This window comes from Heterodontus francisci, chromosome 9, assembly GCF_036365525.1.
Source record: "Heterodontus francisci isolate sHetFra1 chromosome 9, sHetFra1.hap1, whole genome shotgun sequence".
Taxonomy (NCBI): Eukaryota; Metazoa; Chordata; class Chondrichthyes; order Heterodontiformes; family Heterodontidae; genus Heterodontus; species Heterodontus francisci.
Genome location: NC_090379.1, coordinates 75,216,678 through 75,232,227, shown reverse-complemented (window position 1 = coordinate 75,232,227; position 15,550 = coordinate 75,216,678). Strand labels below are relative to the sequence as shown.

Sequence of the window (15,550 nt, the reverse complement as noted above, 5' to 3'; positions counted from 1 at the left end):
CTTTTGGTCTCCCAGAGATTCAATCTAATTTAATTCTCTGTCGTTTCTAAATAAACACTCTTAAAACCTTTTCCATCCTTGGGAATAAGGATGATAGGGGTAATCAATATTTCTAGCATTTTAATTAAAGCCGTTAGTGGAATAAATCCATTTAATTATCCGTTAATGAAATACAAGGTCATTTACCTGACAGGAACTTTGAAGGTGGATTATTAGATAGGAAAATAAGCAAATAGACTCCATGTCAGAACCATTTAGCTGTCAAATATAAGGTTAACAAAAACTTTAAGACTTTTTCATTTTTGAAGGGATTCTCAACTTTTCCTTTATGAAACTGTGAAGATTGTAGAAAACAAATATGAAAACACGGATGTGACCTCAATTAAAGCTTTCTCTTGTAAATGTTGTTTTTCAGTCATGAGAACTGAACTGAAACCCATTGATTTTTAATCTGATAAGTCCTCAGATAAAGCTTTTAAAAGAATAAAGGTATTTTAGATTAACCTGTATTTATCACAAATGCACCAAAGCAAAAAAGATACAGGGTTCTGATACAATATCACATGTCCATCACAGAGCACTCCATTACTAATATGACATTGCCTTGCTTCAGAATTCTAGCCAAAACAGTATCACTTTATGATGGATTATCTCAGCAGAAGTAAAACAGATTTTAGCCGAATCAGAAATATGTAATTTGTGTACAAAATGTCGGTGTACAATACACTGTGTCAAAGACTTGTACGTTATGTGTTACCTATCCTTTAATATAGATTGAACATTTTAAAAATCACTTTCTGTAGCCTTCATTCTTGATTAACTTCATTACGCAGTCTTCCTAGTCAGTGAAGTATATCTCTTTATCCCAGTTTTCACATGGATCTTTCACAACTGTTCTTTTGTCTTCCATTACCAGATATTAAAATCAATTTCCTTCTATTACTAACCCTGCTAACATACCGCAGGCTTTTAAAATCAATGACTTTCACTATCTTTGTTTTAATACTCTTTCCCCCGAGACATTAATTTATTCTGCAATAACCTGCTAAATTTAGTCAATTATGTAGGGAAAAGGGTTTTCACTAACACGATAGACTTGTAGAATTTGGAGGTGTTGGTCTATAAATCAGTATAATTTATATTTCTTGTAATATTTAAATAGTGAAGTACACTTCAATATTGAGATTACTTTATTAGCGATGACAAATTTTAATTTTAGAAAGAGTAATTTTTTTAGGTATTATTATTTTCAAAATACTAAAGTGGATGGATATCAGATTTTATATGTAAATAGTGCAATATCAATTTTGCTGTTTTTGTAATCATACCATGAACTAATAAAGCGTGCCACCAGTTAAGAAAAGCTAATCTGGTGCTTGTATTATAGATTCCTGCTAAATGTTCCAAAAGCACTGTTCACTTCCCAGTCACCATAACAAATCTCTTTGCCAATTTGAGATATAATTTGAGAAATCAAATTTATTTTTATTTTCAGTATACTCTCAGCCTGAGAATTTTAGCTGTGACATTAAGATCAGCTTTTTACATGTCATCTAATGCATTGCTAATTAAGGTTTGCATGTTCATTAAAGCTTAGGCCAGTGTTAATTACATATATTAATGGAATCTTGTGTAACACCTGCCTAAAGCGATGGCCTTTAATCTTCCAAATATCTCAATTGAAGCTGCTGCTGTTATGAGCTTTCCATAATTTGAATTCAACATACAACCATATAGTTTTTCGATCATCTTTTGCATATTTATTCCAATGCATATATTAAATGCATGCCTGTAATTTTAAAATTCTGAAGAGTTTATAAATGCTTGTCACTAGAGGCACTGATTTTTTTATCTCTCTTCAAAATATATGTTACATTGCCCATCTGTTTCTGATATAGTCCTTTCCTGTTTGTTTAACTCCTGTGGAGTTTTTTTTCAAATGCCTCTCTGTTAGCTTTAAAGTATACTTGAAGACTTTCAATTCATTGTTTATAACTGCACAAAGCAGAAAACATATAGAATTTTATTACTCTTTTAATCAAAACATTTGAGCAGGAAAATGTCTGCCTGTTACAGTACCCAGGAATGGAGTTGCTGTTGTGTTTTTTAAACCACAAAAGGTTTATTAAGCGCATGTTTTCATTCATTGATTTGAAAGATTTCTACTTATTCTCAAAAATTATAGTCTCATGTTTTGTCCTTGTGCTGATATTTGTAAATCTGATACACTTCTATTTATTTCCATCAACTGTAGAGATTGAATTATTTAATTTTAGGCAGAATATTTATAATTATTGACAGGTCTTGTAACAGTATACTTAACTATACCATTGACATAACACTGTAATCGTCAATGATGTATGAATGATTGATGTTTACATATGCTATCACCAGAGTACATGTTAGAGCTTACAGCAATCAGAAAATTCATTGTGAGCATACAGAGCAGGGTATGAATAGTAAATGATAATGGTTCCTACTGGCAATGCTTTACATACCTCTTCTGATTGACAGGATACCCAACAGAGAATCCACAAGGGACTTCCAGTTCAGGAACTTTCTTGCAGATAGTAAATTGGTGTTGGCAGACACACAAAATAAATGACATGATTCAGCAGATTTCAAATCCAAACCTAAAACTCTGGAGACAGAAGTAAATATTCATCAAACAGTTGAACTTTAGATTGATTTTATTTTGCACCGGCAGCACTGTGTTAGTTTTAAGCCAGCCTTGGAAATCAGGCCGGCAAATTTATGTCGTGCACACAGGTTTGGTTAAGTCAGGAAATCCAGTACCCTGCACATGAAATGGAAAAATCTGATATAAGGGGCATTTAAGGGATCACTGGGGAGGAGGGGGGTGCGGAGGAGGGTGTGGGGAGTACGATTTAGGAATAAATGCCATACATTTTGGTCTAAATTCTTGAGACTACAAATGTGTTTTAACCTAATGGCAAACTTCCAGCTCAATCTTCTTACCTGCCCTATTAGTCGTTGTCACACACATGATCACTAAGCAAGCAATGCCATTAGCACAGATAATGTTTTGTTTTACCTTTGTTGTCAGTTTAATGATAATAGCAAGGAAATTTTATCCTTTTTTAAGGAAAAATTCTTTTGGTTGAAAAAGGAAAGAAAGTACATGACTGAATAGCAAGTAACAACCATTTCTGGATAAATTTGACCAGATATGAAAGATAAGTGGGACATCCAAATATTCAAGTAAGCTCTGGATATGTTTATAAATGCCCAGGAGGCCCAGCGGACTTGAAAAGCTGGTTTGATATTGCACTGGTCTAACTCCATCCAGTGTGAAACTCAAGCAGTGCAAGACTGCTTCCTCCAGGGGTCAGACTTTGCCCTTTTGTGGACTCTGGCCAGCACCCAAAAGCAGACTAACCTTCAGCAGAAAGTACTTTGCAGTGTAAGTCCGAAAACCCAAGTACACCATGTCCCACAGAGTTAAAAAGACAAATTTAAGACTTCTTAATAAGGAATTGTGTGGTCTGATTCTCCTGATTCTGTTGATTTTCACAACATACTAGAAATCCTATACTAATGAGTTTACCAAAACTGTTTTTTTTATCATTGGAGGTACAACATGCTGAATTTTTTGAAACTATTTATATGTTGTGTAAGTAAAGCTGTTTTGATTTTTGTGCAGTTGTCTTACTTGTAAGTAAATCTATTCATGTTAACCTGACCGTAACATTCTAACAATATGACATTTGCTACCTTTTAAAGTAAACCAGAGAATGTGCTGAACATTTATTGTGGTCTTTGGTATATTATACCATAATTAAGGGAACTGTGTGTCCTATGGCACACTATCCCACTCGTTGGACAATATCAAACTGCTTCTTTGGCCTCCTTGTCTCGAGAGACAATGGGTAAGCGCCTGGAGGTGGTCAGTGGTGTGTGGAGCAGCGCCTGGAGTGGCTATAAAGGCCAATTCTGGAGTGACAGACTCTTCCACAGGTGCTGCAGAAAAATTTGTTTGTCGGGGCTGTTACACAGTTGGCTCTCCCCTTGCGCCTTTGTCTTTTTTCCTGCCAACTGCTAAGTCTCTTCGACTCGCCACACTTTAGCCCCACCTTTATGGCTGCCCACCAGCTCTGGCGAACGCTGGCAACTGACTCCCACAACTTGTGATCAATGTCACAGGACTTCATGTCGCGTTTGCAGACGTCTTTAAAGCAGAGACATGGACGGCCGGTGGGTCTGATACCAGTGGCGAGCTCGCTGTACAATGTGTCTTTGGGGATCCTGCCATCTTCCATGCGGCTCACATGGCCAAGTCATCTCAAGCGCCGCTGACTCAGTAGTGTGTATAAGCTGGGGATGTTGGCCGCCTCGAGGACTTCTGTGTTGGAGATACGGTCCTGCCACCTGATGCCAAGTATTCTCCGGAGGCAGCGAAGATGGAATGAATTGAGACGTCGCTCTTGACTGACATACATTGTCCAGGCCTCGCTGCCATAGAGCAAGGTACTGAGGACACAGGCTTGATACACTCGGACTTTTGTGTTCCGTGTCAGTGCGCCATTTTCCCACACTCTCTTGGCCAGTCTGGACATAGCAGTAGAAGCCTTTCCCATGCACTTGTTGATTTCTGCATCGAGAGACAGGTTACTGGTGATAGTTGAGCCTCGGTAGGTGAACTCTTGAACCACTTCCAGAGCGTGGTCGCCAATATTGATGGATGGAGCATTTCTGACGTCCAGCCCCATGATGTTCGTTTTCTTGAGACTGATGGTTAGGCCAAATTCATTACAGGCAGCCGCAAACCTGTCGATGAGACTCTGCAGGCACTCTTCAGTGTGAGATGTGAAAGCAGCATCATCAGCAAAGAGGAGTTCCCTGATGAGGACTTTCTGTACTTTGGACTTCGCTCTTAGACGGGCAAGGTTGAACAACCTGCCACCTGATCTTGTGTGGAGGAAAATTCCTTCTTCAGAGGACTTGAATGCATGTGAAAGCAGCAGGGAGAAGAAAATCCCAAAAAGTGTGGGAGCAAGAACACAGCCCTGTTTCACGCCACTCAGGATAGGAAAGGGGTCTGATGAGGAGCCACCATGTTGAATTGAATTGAATATCAAACTCACAGCAAGCATAATAGTGCAGTGTGACCTCAAGGCAAAAGAGTTGTGACAAAGCCTGGGCTGTAACATTGGTCTGTTCTGTTAAGTGTATAATTTCACAAGACATTTTCTTTTAAGTGTATAATTTCACAGATCCATGCCACCCAAACTCCCTTCCCCCAGTTCCTCGCATTACAAAAGTTAATCTGCTAATTGGTCAATTATCTACTGGCATCCAGCCAATAAAGAAACCACACTCAAAAGCTCTTTAAACATTTCTGCATGAATTATTATGGTAAATAACAGTCTTTTGTGGTTGGTGTAAGGAAATTATACACATTTTCTTGAAATAATGGGAATAAATAGCTTATTTGAACAGTGGAATCCCACAGTCTGTTAGTACTTACATTAAGAGGAGTGCATATTGGGAAATCACTTATAGACACCGAAAAGGAGTACCCTGATGAAATATTGGGCTGAATTTTATCAGCGCACTGCAAAAGGTGTTCAGAGGGTGAGAGAGAGACAGAGGGAAATGTCCCGAATCCAGAAAAGTATGCAAAATCTGCTCCGGTTGCAGTCAATGGGGGTCAAGGTCAAGGAGGACCTCCAAGAGGTGAAGAGCCAGCAGGCCTCGCTCTTTGCCAAGGAGGCCTCCAAGATCATCTTCCAGTCCACAGTCCGCTCCATCGAGCAGGATGAGACGTGCTCGCGTTACTTCTTCCAAAAGGTACACAGAGAGAGCTCTGTTATCAGCAGCCTGAAGGAAGAAGATGGCTCGGTAACGTCTTCGCAGTCCGACATACTAAGGATCAGCAAATCCTTTTATGCTGGGCTGTATGATGCGAAGCCCACAGACAGCAGAGCCTCCCAGTCCTTCCTGTCATCTATCACAGAGGTCTTAGATGACAGCAGGAGGGAGAGACTGGACAAGCCGCTAACTCTGGACGAGCTGACAAAGGCCGTCGAGTCCTTTGAGATGAGTAAAACTCCCGGAAGCAACAGCTTACCGTGTTGTACTCGGCCCTGTGGGACTGGGTCGGCCCGGACCTGCTGGAAGTATACAAGAGTATGCTCCTGGCTGGCAGCATGTCAGAATCCATGAGGAAAGGCATCATCACCCTCATTTACAAGCAGAAGGGGGAGAGGGCAGAAATCAGAAATTGCCGGCCCATCTCACTGCTTAATGTTGACTACAAGATTCTGTCCAAAGTCATAGCCAGTCGAGTCAAGTCTACTCTGGAGATGGTGATCCACCCTGATCAGACCTGCACTGTACCCGGCAGGAAGATCTCTGATAGTCTCGCGCTACTCAGGGATACGATCGCCTACGTGCGGGACAGGAGGGTGGACACCTGCCTCATCAGCCTGGACCAGGAGAAGGCTTTTGACAGGATATTGCACGCCTACATGATGGACGTGCTTTCCAAAATGGGGTTTGGGGAGGGAATCTGCAATTGGATCAAACTGCTCTACACAAACATCAGTAGCAAGAGCGAGGCCATGTTCTTTGGGAACTGGGCTGACCGATCCTTTGTCCCCTTCACCGTCAGGTCAGACTACCTGAAGGTGCTGGAGAAATGGTTCGGAAGGGCCGGAGCGTGCACCAAAACCTGGGAGGTGCGAGTAGCCAAGGTACAACAAAAGTTGAGCATGTGGGGGCAGCGATCTCTCTCCATTGTGGGTAAGAACCTGGTCATCAGGTGCGAGGTGCTCACGTTGTTGCTGTACGTGGTGCAGGTCTGGCCCATACCCCACTCCTGCGCTGTGGCGGTCACCCGAGCCATTTTCCGCTTCATCTGGGGATCTAAAATGGACCGGGTCCGGAGGGACACGATGTTCAAACCTCTGGATAAGTGCGGGAAAAATGTACCCAATGTGGCCCTCATCCTGATGACCACCTTCGTGTGCGGCTGCATCAAGCTGTGTGTAGACCTCCAGTACGCAAACTCCAAGTGTCACTACGTGCTGAGGTTCTATCTGTCCCCGGTGTTGCGAAGGATGGGCCTGGTCACATTGCCGCGGAACGCTCCATGCAGTTGGACCGTGCCGTACCACCTATCCTTCGTGGAGCAGTTTCTGCGGGAAAACACCTTTGACCACCGATCCATCAGGCAGTGGTCTGCACGGAATGTCCTCAAGGCCCTACGGGAAAAGGAGATGGTGGATCCTGTCGGATGGTTCCCCGAGCAGACCGCCAAAGTCATTTGGCGGAATGCCTCATCACCAGAACTTTCAAACAAGCACCAAGATGTAGCTTGGCTGGTGGTGAGAAGAGCCCTCCCCGTCAGATCCTTCCTGCACGCCCGAAGTTTCGCCCCCTCCGCACAATGCCCCCGCGGTGGCTGTGGTGGGGAAGAGACGGTTGCCCACCTCCTCCTGGAATGTGTCTTTGCAAAGCAGGTGTGGAAAGAGATGCAGTGGTTTTTGTCGAGGTTCATCCCAAGCAGCTCTGTAACACAGGAGTCTGTGCTCTACGGGCTGTTCCCAGGGACGCACACCGAGACAAACATCAACTGCTGCTGGAGGACTATCAATTCGGTGAAAGACGCCCTTTGGTCTGCCCGAAACTTGCTGGTCTTCCAGCGCAAAGAGTTGTCCACCACCGAATGTTGCAGACTGGCACATTCCAAGGTCCAGGACTACGTGCTGAGGGACGCACTAAAGCTTGGGGCAGCCGCAGCAAAGACTCAATGGGGAAAGACCACTGTGTAAGGTCCCACCACCAAGCTAAACTGAGGGGCTGGATCCATGGGAAACACCTCGAACTGTATCGGGAAAATTTTGTGTGCTGTAAAATGTAAAAATGTATATGGCATGACAATGAAATGGAAGGGTTGTGAGGCAACTCAGGATTATATCGAAGGAAACTGATCACCTTTGCACTGTTTGTATTTTTTGACTTGGTGCTGTTTGAAACTGGTAATGTAATTTTTACAGATTTTTATGAATCAAGTATATTTTAGAAATAAAAAAAAACTGCGATCCACCTGAAAGCGGTGGCCTTCTGTCGTGGAAGTGCTGCCGCACAGACACCGCGATATTACGCGCGGGAGCTGATCTAAATGGAGGGGGCGGAGCGACCACCCCTGATAACGTAGAGGGGGCAGCTGCCGCGTTGCCGGCAACGGCGTCTGGCGCCACCACGCAGGTGCCAGCGCCATTTTTAATCGGCTTCAAGCCCTTAACAAAAATTTTACATTTTTAAAGGCATATTACATTTCATTTGTTTTTCATAAATAATCAGAAGATGGATGACCTTTCCCAACCCCCCCCAATGGTCTTTTCACTGCCCTTTATTCTGAAAACTTATTTTATTCCAGACCCGAACTTCCCCCCCCCCCCAACCTTTTCACATTTGCCCTTCAACCCCTTCCCACCATTCCCCACAGCCAATAAAAAGTGTTTTCCCCGCTCCCCCACCCTTCCCGCCCTGATAATTTTATTCGCCCCCCCCCTCCCCACCAGTGTCACGCCTCGGAATGAGTTTCGAAGGCGCGCGAGTTGCAACTGCTTGGCCATAAAATCGGCGTGGGACAGCCGCCGTCGGCAGTTAAGGTAATTTGCATTTAATTAATGTTCATTTAAATTTTTAGATGATGACACCACCGCTTGGCTGCAGGGGAGTGGGGGGGGGCCTCACCAAGGCCTCACCGCCACTGCCAGTATCTGGCAGGGACTTCTCGGCGTCATGGGTTGTGGCGGGCCGCTTCCGGCAGAATTTTACGGGCCCCCCGCCACGACCCCCGACGTCAAGGGGCTGGTAAAATTCAGTCCAATATGTTTAAAACATTTTGCAATTTAGAAAATTCAGCTCCCTTTATGTCCTCAGAATGTCTCAAAGTGCTTCTTCTTTATGTTTTTTGAAGTGTAGACAAGCACGGCAGCCAGTCTGTGCTTGGCAAAGTCCCACGAACAAATCAGATAATCTGTTTTATTTGGTGATGTTAATTAAGGATATTCACCAGGATACCAGGATCTTGTACATTCGCTTAAACAGGCAGATTGGGCCTTGGTTTAGCATTTCATGTACAACATCTCTGACAATGCAGCACTCCCTCAGTACTGCACTCACGTGTTGGCCTAGGTTATGTGGCAGTCCTGGAGTGAACCTTGTACCCACAATCTTTTAACTCAGGGGTGAGAGGGAAATAACTCAGCCAAGGTGACAACTATGCATATGGTTGAATGGCGCAGTTTACAGTTGTACCTACATATTGCAAATTGGAATGCCAAATTGCAGTTCATCCCCATGGTACCCCACAGTTTGAAGCCTCACCCAGATCACTGAGGAAAGGTACTTCCTTTGAGAACAGAGGGAGAGCCAAAGAAACAACCAGCCTATAACATGGCACTGAATTTTACCAGCCCTAAGGCAATGGGTTGGAAGGCGTGTGGAATATGATGATGAAAGGCAGGAAGGGAGCCCAACGTCTTTACATTGCAACTGAATATTCCGAAGGGCGGCCAGCATGCTGGGAGGACTTTGTGCTCAAACGCAGCAGAAAGGTAATTAAAAGCAAAATACTACAGATGCTGGAACTCTGAAATAAAAACAGGAAATGTTGGAAATACTCAGCCGGTCTGGCAGCATCTGTGGAGAGAGAAGCAGAGTTAACATTTCAGGTCAGTGACCCTTCTTCAGAAAGGCAATTAAGCCTGGTTAACAGCCAATTAGCTGCTATTTTACCAGGGATTTTGAATTTTACAAAGAGTGCACGGGAACTACGGGGCTTCAGAGCCTCACCAGCATGGCTTGGCAGGGAGGGTGGAACAGCTTGGGCATTGACGTTGGCAGTCAGGAGCAGGGACAAACTTGGCGGCACAGCAGGGGCATACTGCTTGAGTGTCATCTTGGAGTGGCAGTATTCTGAATAGAGCAGGGAGTGGGTGAGAAGCCCTGGAAACTGAGTGCAGCTATCTGCCATGTGCCTCATTCGGTCAGGCTTTGAGACCTCCAGTGAGGAGGAGCATCACAGAGGGAGAGAGCCACAGGCAGCGGGCCAGCAGCGATCTGAAAGCCAAAAGGAGCTTCAGCCTTGGAGGGCGAACACAGAAGGAGGGCACAAAGGGGCATGCAACCAGCCTCTTGCGTGCAGAAGAGGTTACCCACCAGAGAAGGTCTACCATCAGAGGCTCAGCTTCCTGTAAATGTAAGAGCAGCAGTGTTGCTGAAGACTGTGCCTCTCCAAGGAGGTCGTCAAAGAACTGTGCGCCATGATGGAGGATGAGCTGATCCCTATGGGAAGTGGTGGCCTCCCAATGCCTGTGGTGTTGAAGGTCACCATGGCGTTAAATTTCAACGCCTTAGAATCAATCCAGGTATCTTCTGGAGGTAAGTGTGGGGTCTCCCAGTCTGCAGCTTACCAATGCATCAAGATGGTATCAATTAGAGCATGGCTACCCGATCCGAACCCGACAGGACCCGACGACATGTGTTGGGTTCGGATCGGGTCGCTCCTCCGGGTCCGGCATTCGGGCTCGGGTCGGGTCGGGCTGGGTCGGACACAGTGGCAATGCTGCCTATTGGTCAGGGAGGGAAAGGGAAGTAAGTGTAAGAGTAAGCATCATTAGTTTCCAGTAGTCGAGTCGGATTGGGTTGGGCGCTGGAAAAAACCAAAGGACTCAGGCCCGGGTCGGGTTCGGGTTTAAATTGTATACCCGAGCAGGCGCTTAGTACCAATGCCAACTTCAAGAGGGCCAACCAATACACATGCTTTCATACCAATTCGGGCAATCAAGCTGAGAGGGCCATAGGGTTCGGGACCATTGCTGGATTCCCCCAGTTTCAGGATGTCATTGACTGCACGCATGTGGCAATCAAGGCTCCCACAGACCAGGCAGCAGCCTTAATCAACAAGAAGGGCTTCCACTTGCTCAATGTACAACTGGTCTGTGACCACTGCAAACGGTTCCTTCAGATCTGTACAGGGTTCCTGGGAAGAAGCCACAATGCTTACATATTAAGGCAGTTCCAGGTGCCAGACCTTTTCAGGCCCCCCACACACTGGCAAGGATGATAAGGACTATCCACTGAAAATGTAGCTACTGGCACCTGTGAGGAACCTTAGGACTGATGTAGAGGAGAAATACAACACCTGCCACGGGACAACTTGAGAGACCATCAAACAGGTCATAGGGCTTCTGAAAATACAGTTCAGATGAGTAGATCAAATTGGTGGAGCCCCTTCAATATCCTGCAGCAAGGATCTTGCATATCGTAATGGTGTACAACCTGCACAACCAGGTGCTGCAGAGGGGAAAGGCTTTGACCAATGAGGACATCCTGGAGCATGATGCCTCCTCCAATGATGAGGATATGGAGGAAGATGCTGACCAGACACTGCACGATGAAGAACCCCAGGGACTACAGGCAAGGTGCAATGAGATACGCACAAGGGAGGCTTGTGACGCATGAATACAGGTACACTTAAGATTATCTTTAGTGACAGATCCATGCAATCCAATAAAACTACAGCCTTCTGCAGCCCTTTTGCCATTTCCTTTATTGCTCTTAGTATTTACTTGTACCCATTAAGACATTAGACTGGGACATGGGGACCTCATGGAGTGTGATCCTTCCATCACATCCTTTGAGGAGCCAGGGTACTACTGAAGGCCCAGTGGGCTGCCAGAAATGATAGGATTCCTCTTGCCTTGCAATATGACACATTTATTGTAAAACAAAAAGAATTCAAGGCAGCAGGCATTAATTAACTGAATTTAAACCCTTGATCCCCAGGTGCAGCTAGGTGCTCTTCCTAAATCTCTTACATGTGCTCCTATTGGTGCTCCCCTGCCCTGTGAGCTAAGGTGGAGGCAGGCTGCTAACCTTGATGCCCCGTGGCTTTGGATGACCTTGCAGTCGTTTTCTGGCTCTCTGAGGCCTGGACGACCCTGGCATATCGAGGGCCTCCTGCACAAGCGCAGGAGACACCTCTGTCGCCACATCTACGTGAGGTGCTGGTGTCACTGACAGGGGAACTGAGGAGCAGCTACCCACGCCAGGAGTGCCCTTAGAGAAGCCCCCAGATGCATCAGGTTGCTGCTCCTCTGCCTTTTCAGGGCACACGTACTTCCCTGCTTGCCTGAGGAGGTCAGGGACCTGGCGGTGAGTCCGGGTGCCTCCCCCTCACCCAGCTATTGCTTTACAAAGCTCATGGAGGTGACGATGGCATGCAGATCTGCTGGTTATGGTGCTCCATGAGGGTCGCAATCTCTCGATGGAGGAAGCCAAACATGCACAGAGGCAAGGTGGCATTCACAGACTGAATAGTCTCCTCTATTGTCTGTGCCAGGCTGCGTATTACCTCTGGAAGCTCTGCCAAATGTTCCCGCACCTCATGCTGCAGTTCCAGTATCTGCCACCTTGCTGATGACTCCAGAGGCATGTCATCAGCCTGGAGCTCAGCATTGCTCTGGCCTCTCACTCTCCTCCGAGTGTCAGTGGCCTAGGCTGTCGCAGCCTCGATCAGCTGCTTGGGCAAGTCTGTGGTGTGCTCGCCAGGTTGTGACCCCAACGCTACGTTTAAACGGATACCCACTGATGTGAGACTATCTGCGCTAGTGTAGGGTGCGGGAAATGATGTGACAGTGCACCGTCTGAGGACCCCTCCTCCTCAGAAGGGAATGACTGTCCCCTGGTCACAGCTGCAGTCTGCTCTTGTCCTTGATCTGTGTGAGAGTGATTAATTAGATCATCACGTCCTTCAGAATACTCCTTTGTGTGGAGCTCCATGTGACCAGTGGTGGACACATGAGCACCAAAGGCTGTCTTGTGCCCATTCATTAAGCCACTCACTCTCTCAGGGCTCCATTCCTGCTTCACCATCGGCATCGGGATGGCCAGGTAAGGGACACTGCTGCCTATCTTGGCCCTTTCTTTGGCGTTGTGGGCAGTCTTCTTCTGCAAGCACAGAAAAGACCATTGCCAGTCAGCTGTTAAAGACACGCACAATGCTTATGCTGGTGGAAGCCTGGTTGTCCATGATGGTGCCACAAGGATGCCTCCTGCTTTCAGCCACTCAGTAGCGTCTGTGCAGGAGTTAACTCTGACGGACCAGGGCCCTTCACAGAGAAGCTGACATGCCACTGACTGGCAATGCTGCTGCCTGCCCCTTGCCAGTGACTGGGTGGGCGTGCCCATTCTATCAATCTCACATTCATGCCTAGTCACTTGAAAGACTGTAGTGTAAGCAATGTGTGGCACATTCACCTTGGCAGAACGCATGAGGTCATTAACCCGCTTGCGGCACTGTAGCCAGGTTTGAGGGTTGCCCCCACAGCTGCTGCCCTCCTCTGTGATCTCCACCCAGGCTTGCTTCATCTGGCAGGCCGTTCTCCTGCTCCCAACCCCGGGGGAAGAGAACCTCCCTTCTTGCCAGAGCAGCCAGGAGGAGAACCTGCAGTGAGGTTTATCTGTTGTGCCACCTGGGATCTTCTTTCTGCCATTTCTGGTGCTGCCTTCTACTTCAGAGTTTCACTGTGCTTCCTTTGTGGGTGGATGTAATTGTCAGAATGCTGGCAGCCCTTTAAATATGGCGCCAGCCCTTTCAGCGATGTGACCTCACGCCGCCAGAGTGGCAGCACCTCTGCCTCCCAGCAGTTAATTGACCAGCTGCCACTGAATTGTGTTCTCCAGCATGCTCCCCGCCCCCAAACCTGAGTGGCAGCATCTCCAGATTCCAGTCCCAGCAGCAGGACCTCAGGGCTTTTGGCAAAATTCAGCCCACTGTCTCACTGCTTCTATGCTAATGGCAGCTGTGGTGCAATGTTAGCAGAGGAAGGTTTGGAGACAGGTCTGTCTTCCCAATGTTAAGGGAGCAATGGGAGGAAATCAATGAAAAACACAAGAAATATAACCACAAAACTGATAAAAGAAACTGAGGTTGAAAGCTGGCAATATTGTAGTAGAAAGTCTAGCAGCAACATTTTTAGAATGCAGATAAAACACAACTGAGTTTTTAAAAAAGGTTGCAAATTTGATTATTTTTACTGTGGTTTGTTTTGCATTCATGTTGAAAACCATTGTGCCAATATCTTGGGATAAAAGTACTGAATTACCATAGGATATGGGTAAATTAATTGTGTTGTGAACAGAGGTTATGGAACACAGTTTGCCTGAATTGGGAATGCTAATGAATGCTATTGGGGAAAGGTTTGTGGTCTAAAGCCAGATTTAAAAAGCACAGAATTGAAACTGAATGGAAAGCATTGCAGGTAAAATATTAATAACTGTGGAAGTGGTCTGGGATTACCTGAAAAAAATCTGTCCCAGACTACAAGGTGATTGTTGTAAATTGCTTCTGCCTGTAATTTGCAACAATCAGGGCTATGCAAGAGAGCTGTGCTGCTGGAATTAAGTGATCTAAGCCCTTGAAACTCTGGTGACATAAAGTTGAATGAATAGTATTGTAATACCAACCAACTGAACAAAATTCTGACATTGTAAAATCACTCCCACACTTTGCCCTGACTTGCCTTGGAGACAAGAAATTGTAAGCAACCTTAATTGTTAACCCACTGAGTACTGCATTTCATTTGGATCTTGCTAAATGTGAGCCTGCCTTCTGTAAAATTATACAGTTGAATAGCACACAAGGGAGTGAGCATACATTACTCATTTTGTGAAAAATCTAAGTATGCCATTTTATTGATGCAATGCCCACATGCTAGCAGGATCCTCAAAGGATGGTATCTGAAATCCCTGCATTGGAGATTAAGATTACAGAGAACATCCTGAACTGTTGATGAATGCTGAGCTATTTATGTTTATTAGTTACATGCACCTCTGTTTCTAGGGAGAAATACAGCTTATCAACTTGGAGACCAGGAGAGATGCAGTGGAACAGATGTCACTGAAGCTTTATAGCGAGCAGTACACGAATGGTAACAAACGAAAACAAGAATTTGCTGCAATGTCAAAAGTCAATCGGGTAGATACTTACAGGTAAGGAACTTATTGCATAATATTTTTAAATTTAGTTATCTATGATCACCTGGGTCAATTATTTCATGAAGTACATCAGATGATTGTACTTAAGTACACAATAATATACATCCATCTTTTAAATAAAATATACTGTGTCATTCCACAGTAAGCCCATATTAGCCCCTACTACATTAAGTTAGCGTACCCAAGATTCTAAGACTGATGATAAAATGACAAACTTGAAGCTAGGTCTTGAGGACCATTTTATGGGGCTCCCAAACTTTTGAATATATGTTGATGGACACAGGAGTTAGCTGAGCTTAATATTACACTCCTTATTTCTTTACACATTGTTTATATATTTTTAGTAAAATATTGTTGCACTGTGTTTAAGAACCCCAAAATAGCTGCTGTTTAAACCAGCTTTGAGCATTTGGATTTTCTCTATCTTGATGTCTTATACCTCAGAATGTTTTATCATGTATCATGGACAGTGAAGAAGGTTGTCTAAGGTTACAACAGGATATAGATCAACTGG

At 45.2% G+C, this 15,550-nt stretch overlaps 1 protein-coding gene across 1 annotated transcript in view; it reads left to right on the top strand.

The window, feature by feature from the left end:
- The window catches only part of akap6 (A kinase (PRKA) anchor protein 6), a 374,046-nt gene that overhangs the window by 223,132 nt on the left and 135,364 nt on the right, over positions 1–15,550 (top strand). Inside the window, exon 7 of the mRNA XM_068038344.1 lies at positions 14,882–15,030. Within this exon, the coding sequence (XP_067894445.1) occupies positions 14,882–15,030 (149 nt within the window). The remainder of the gene's footprint in view (positions 1–14,881; positions 15,031–15,550) is intronic.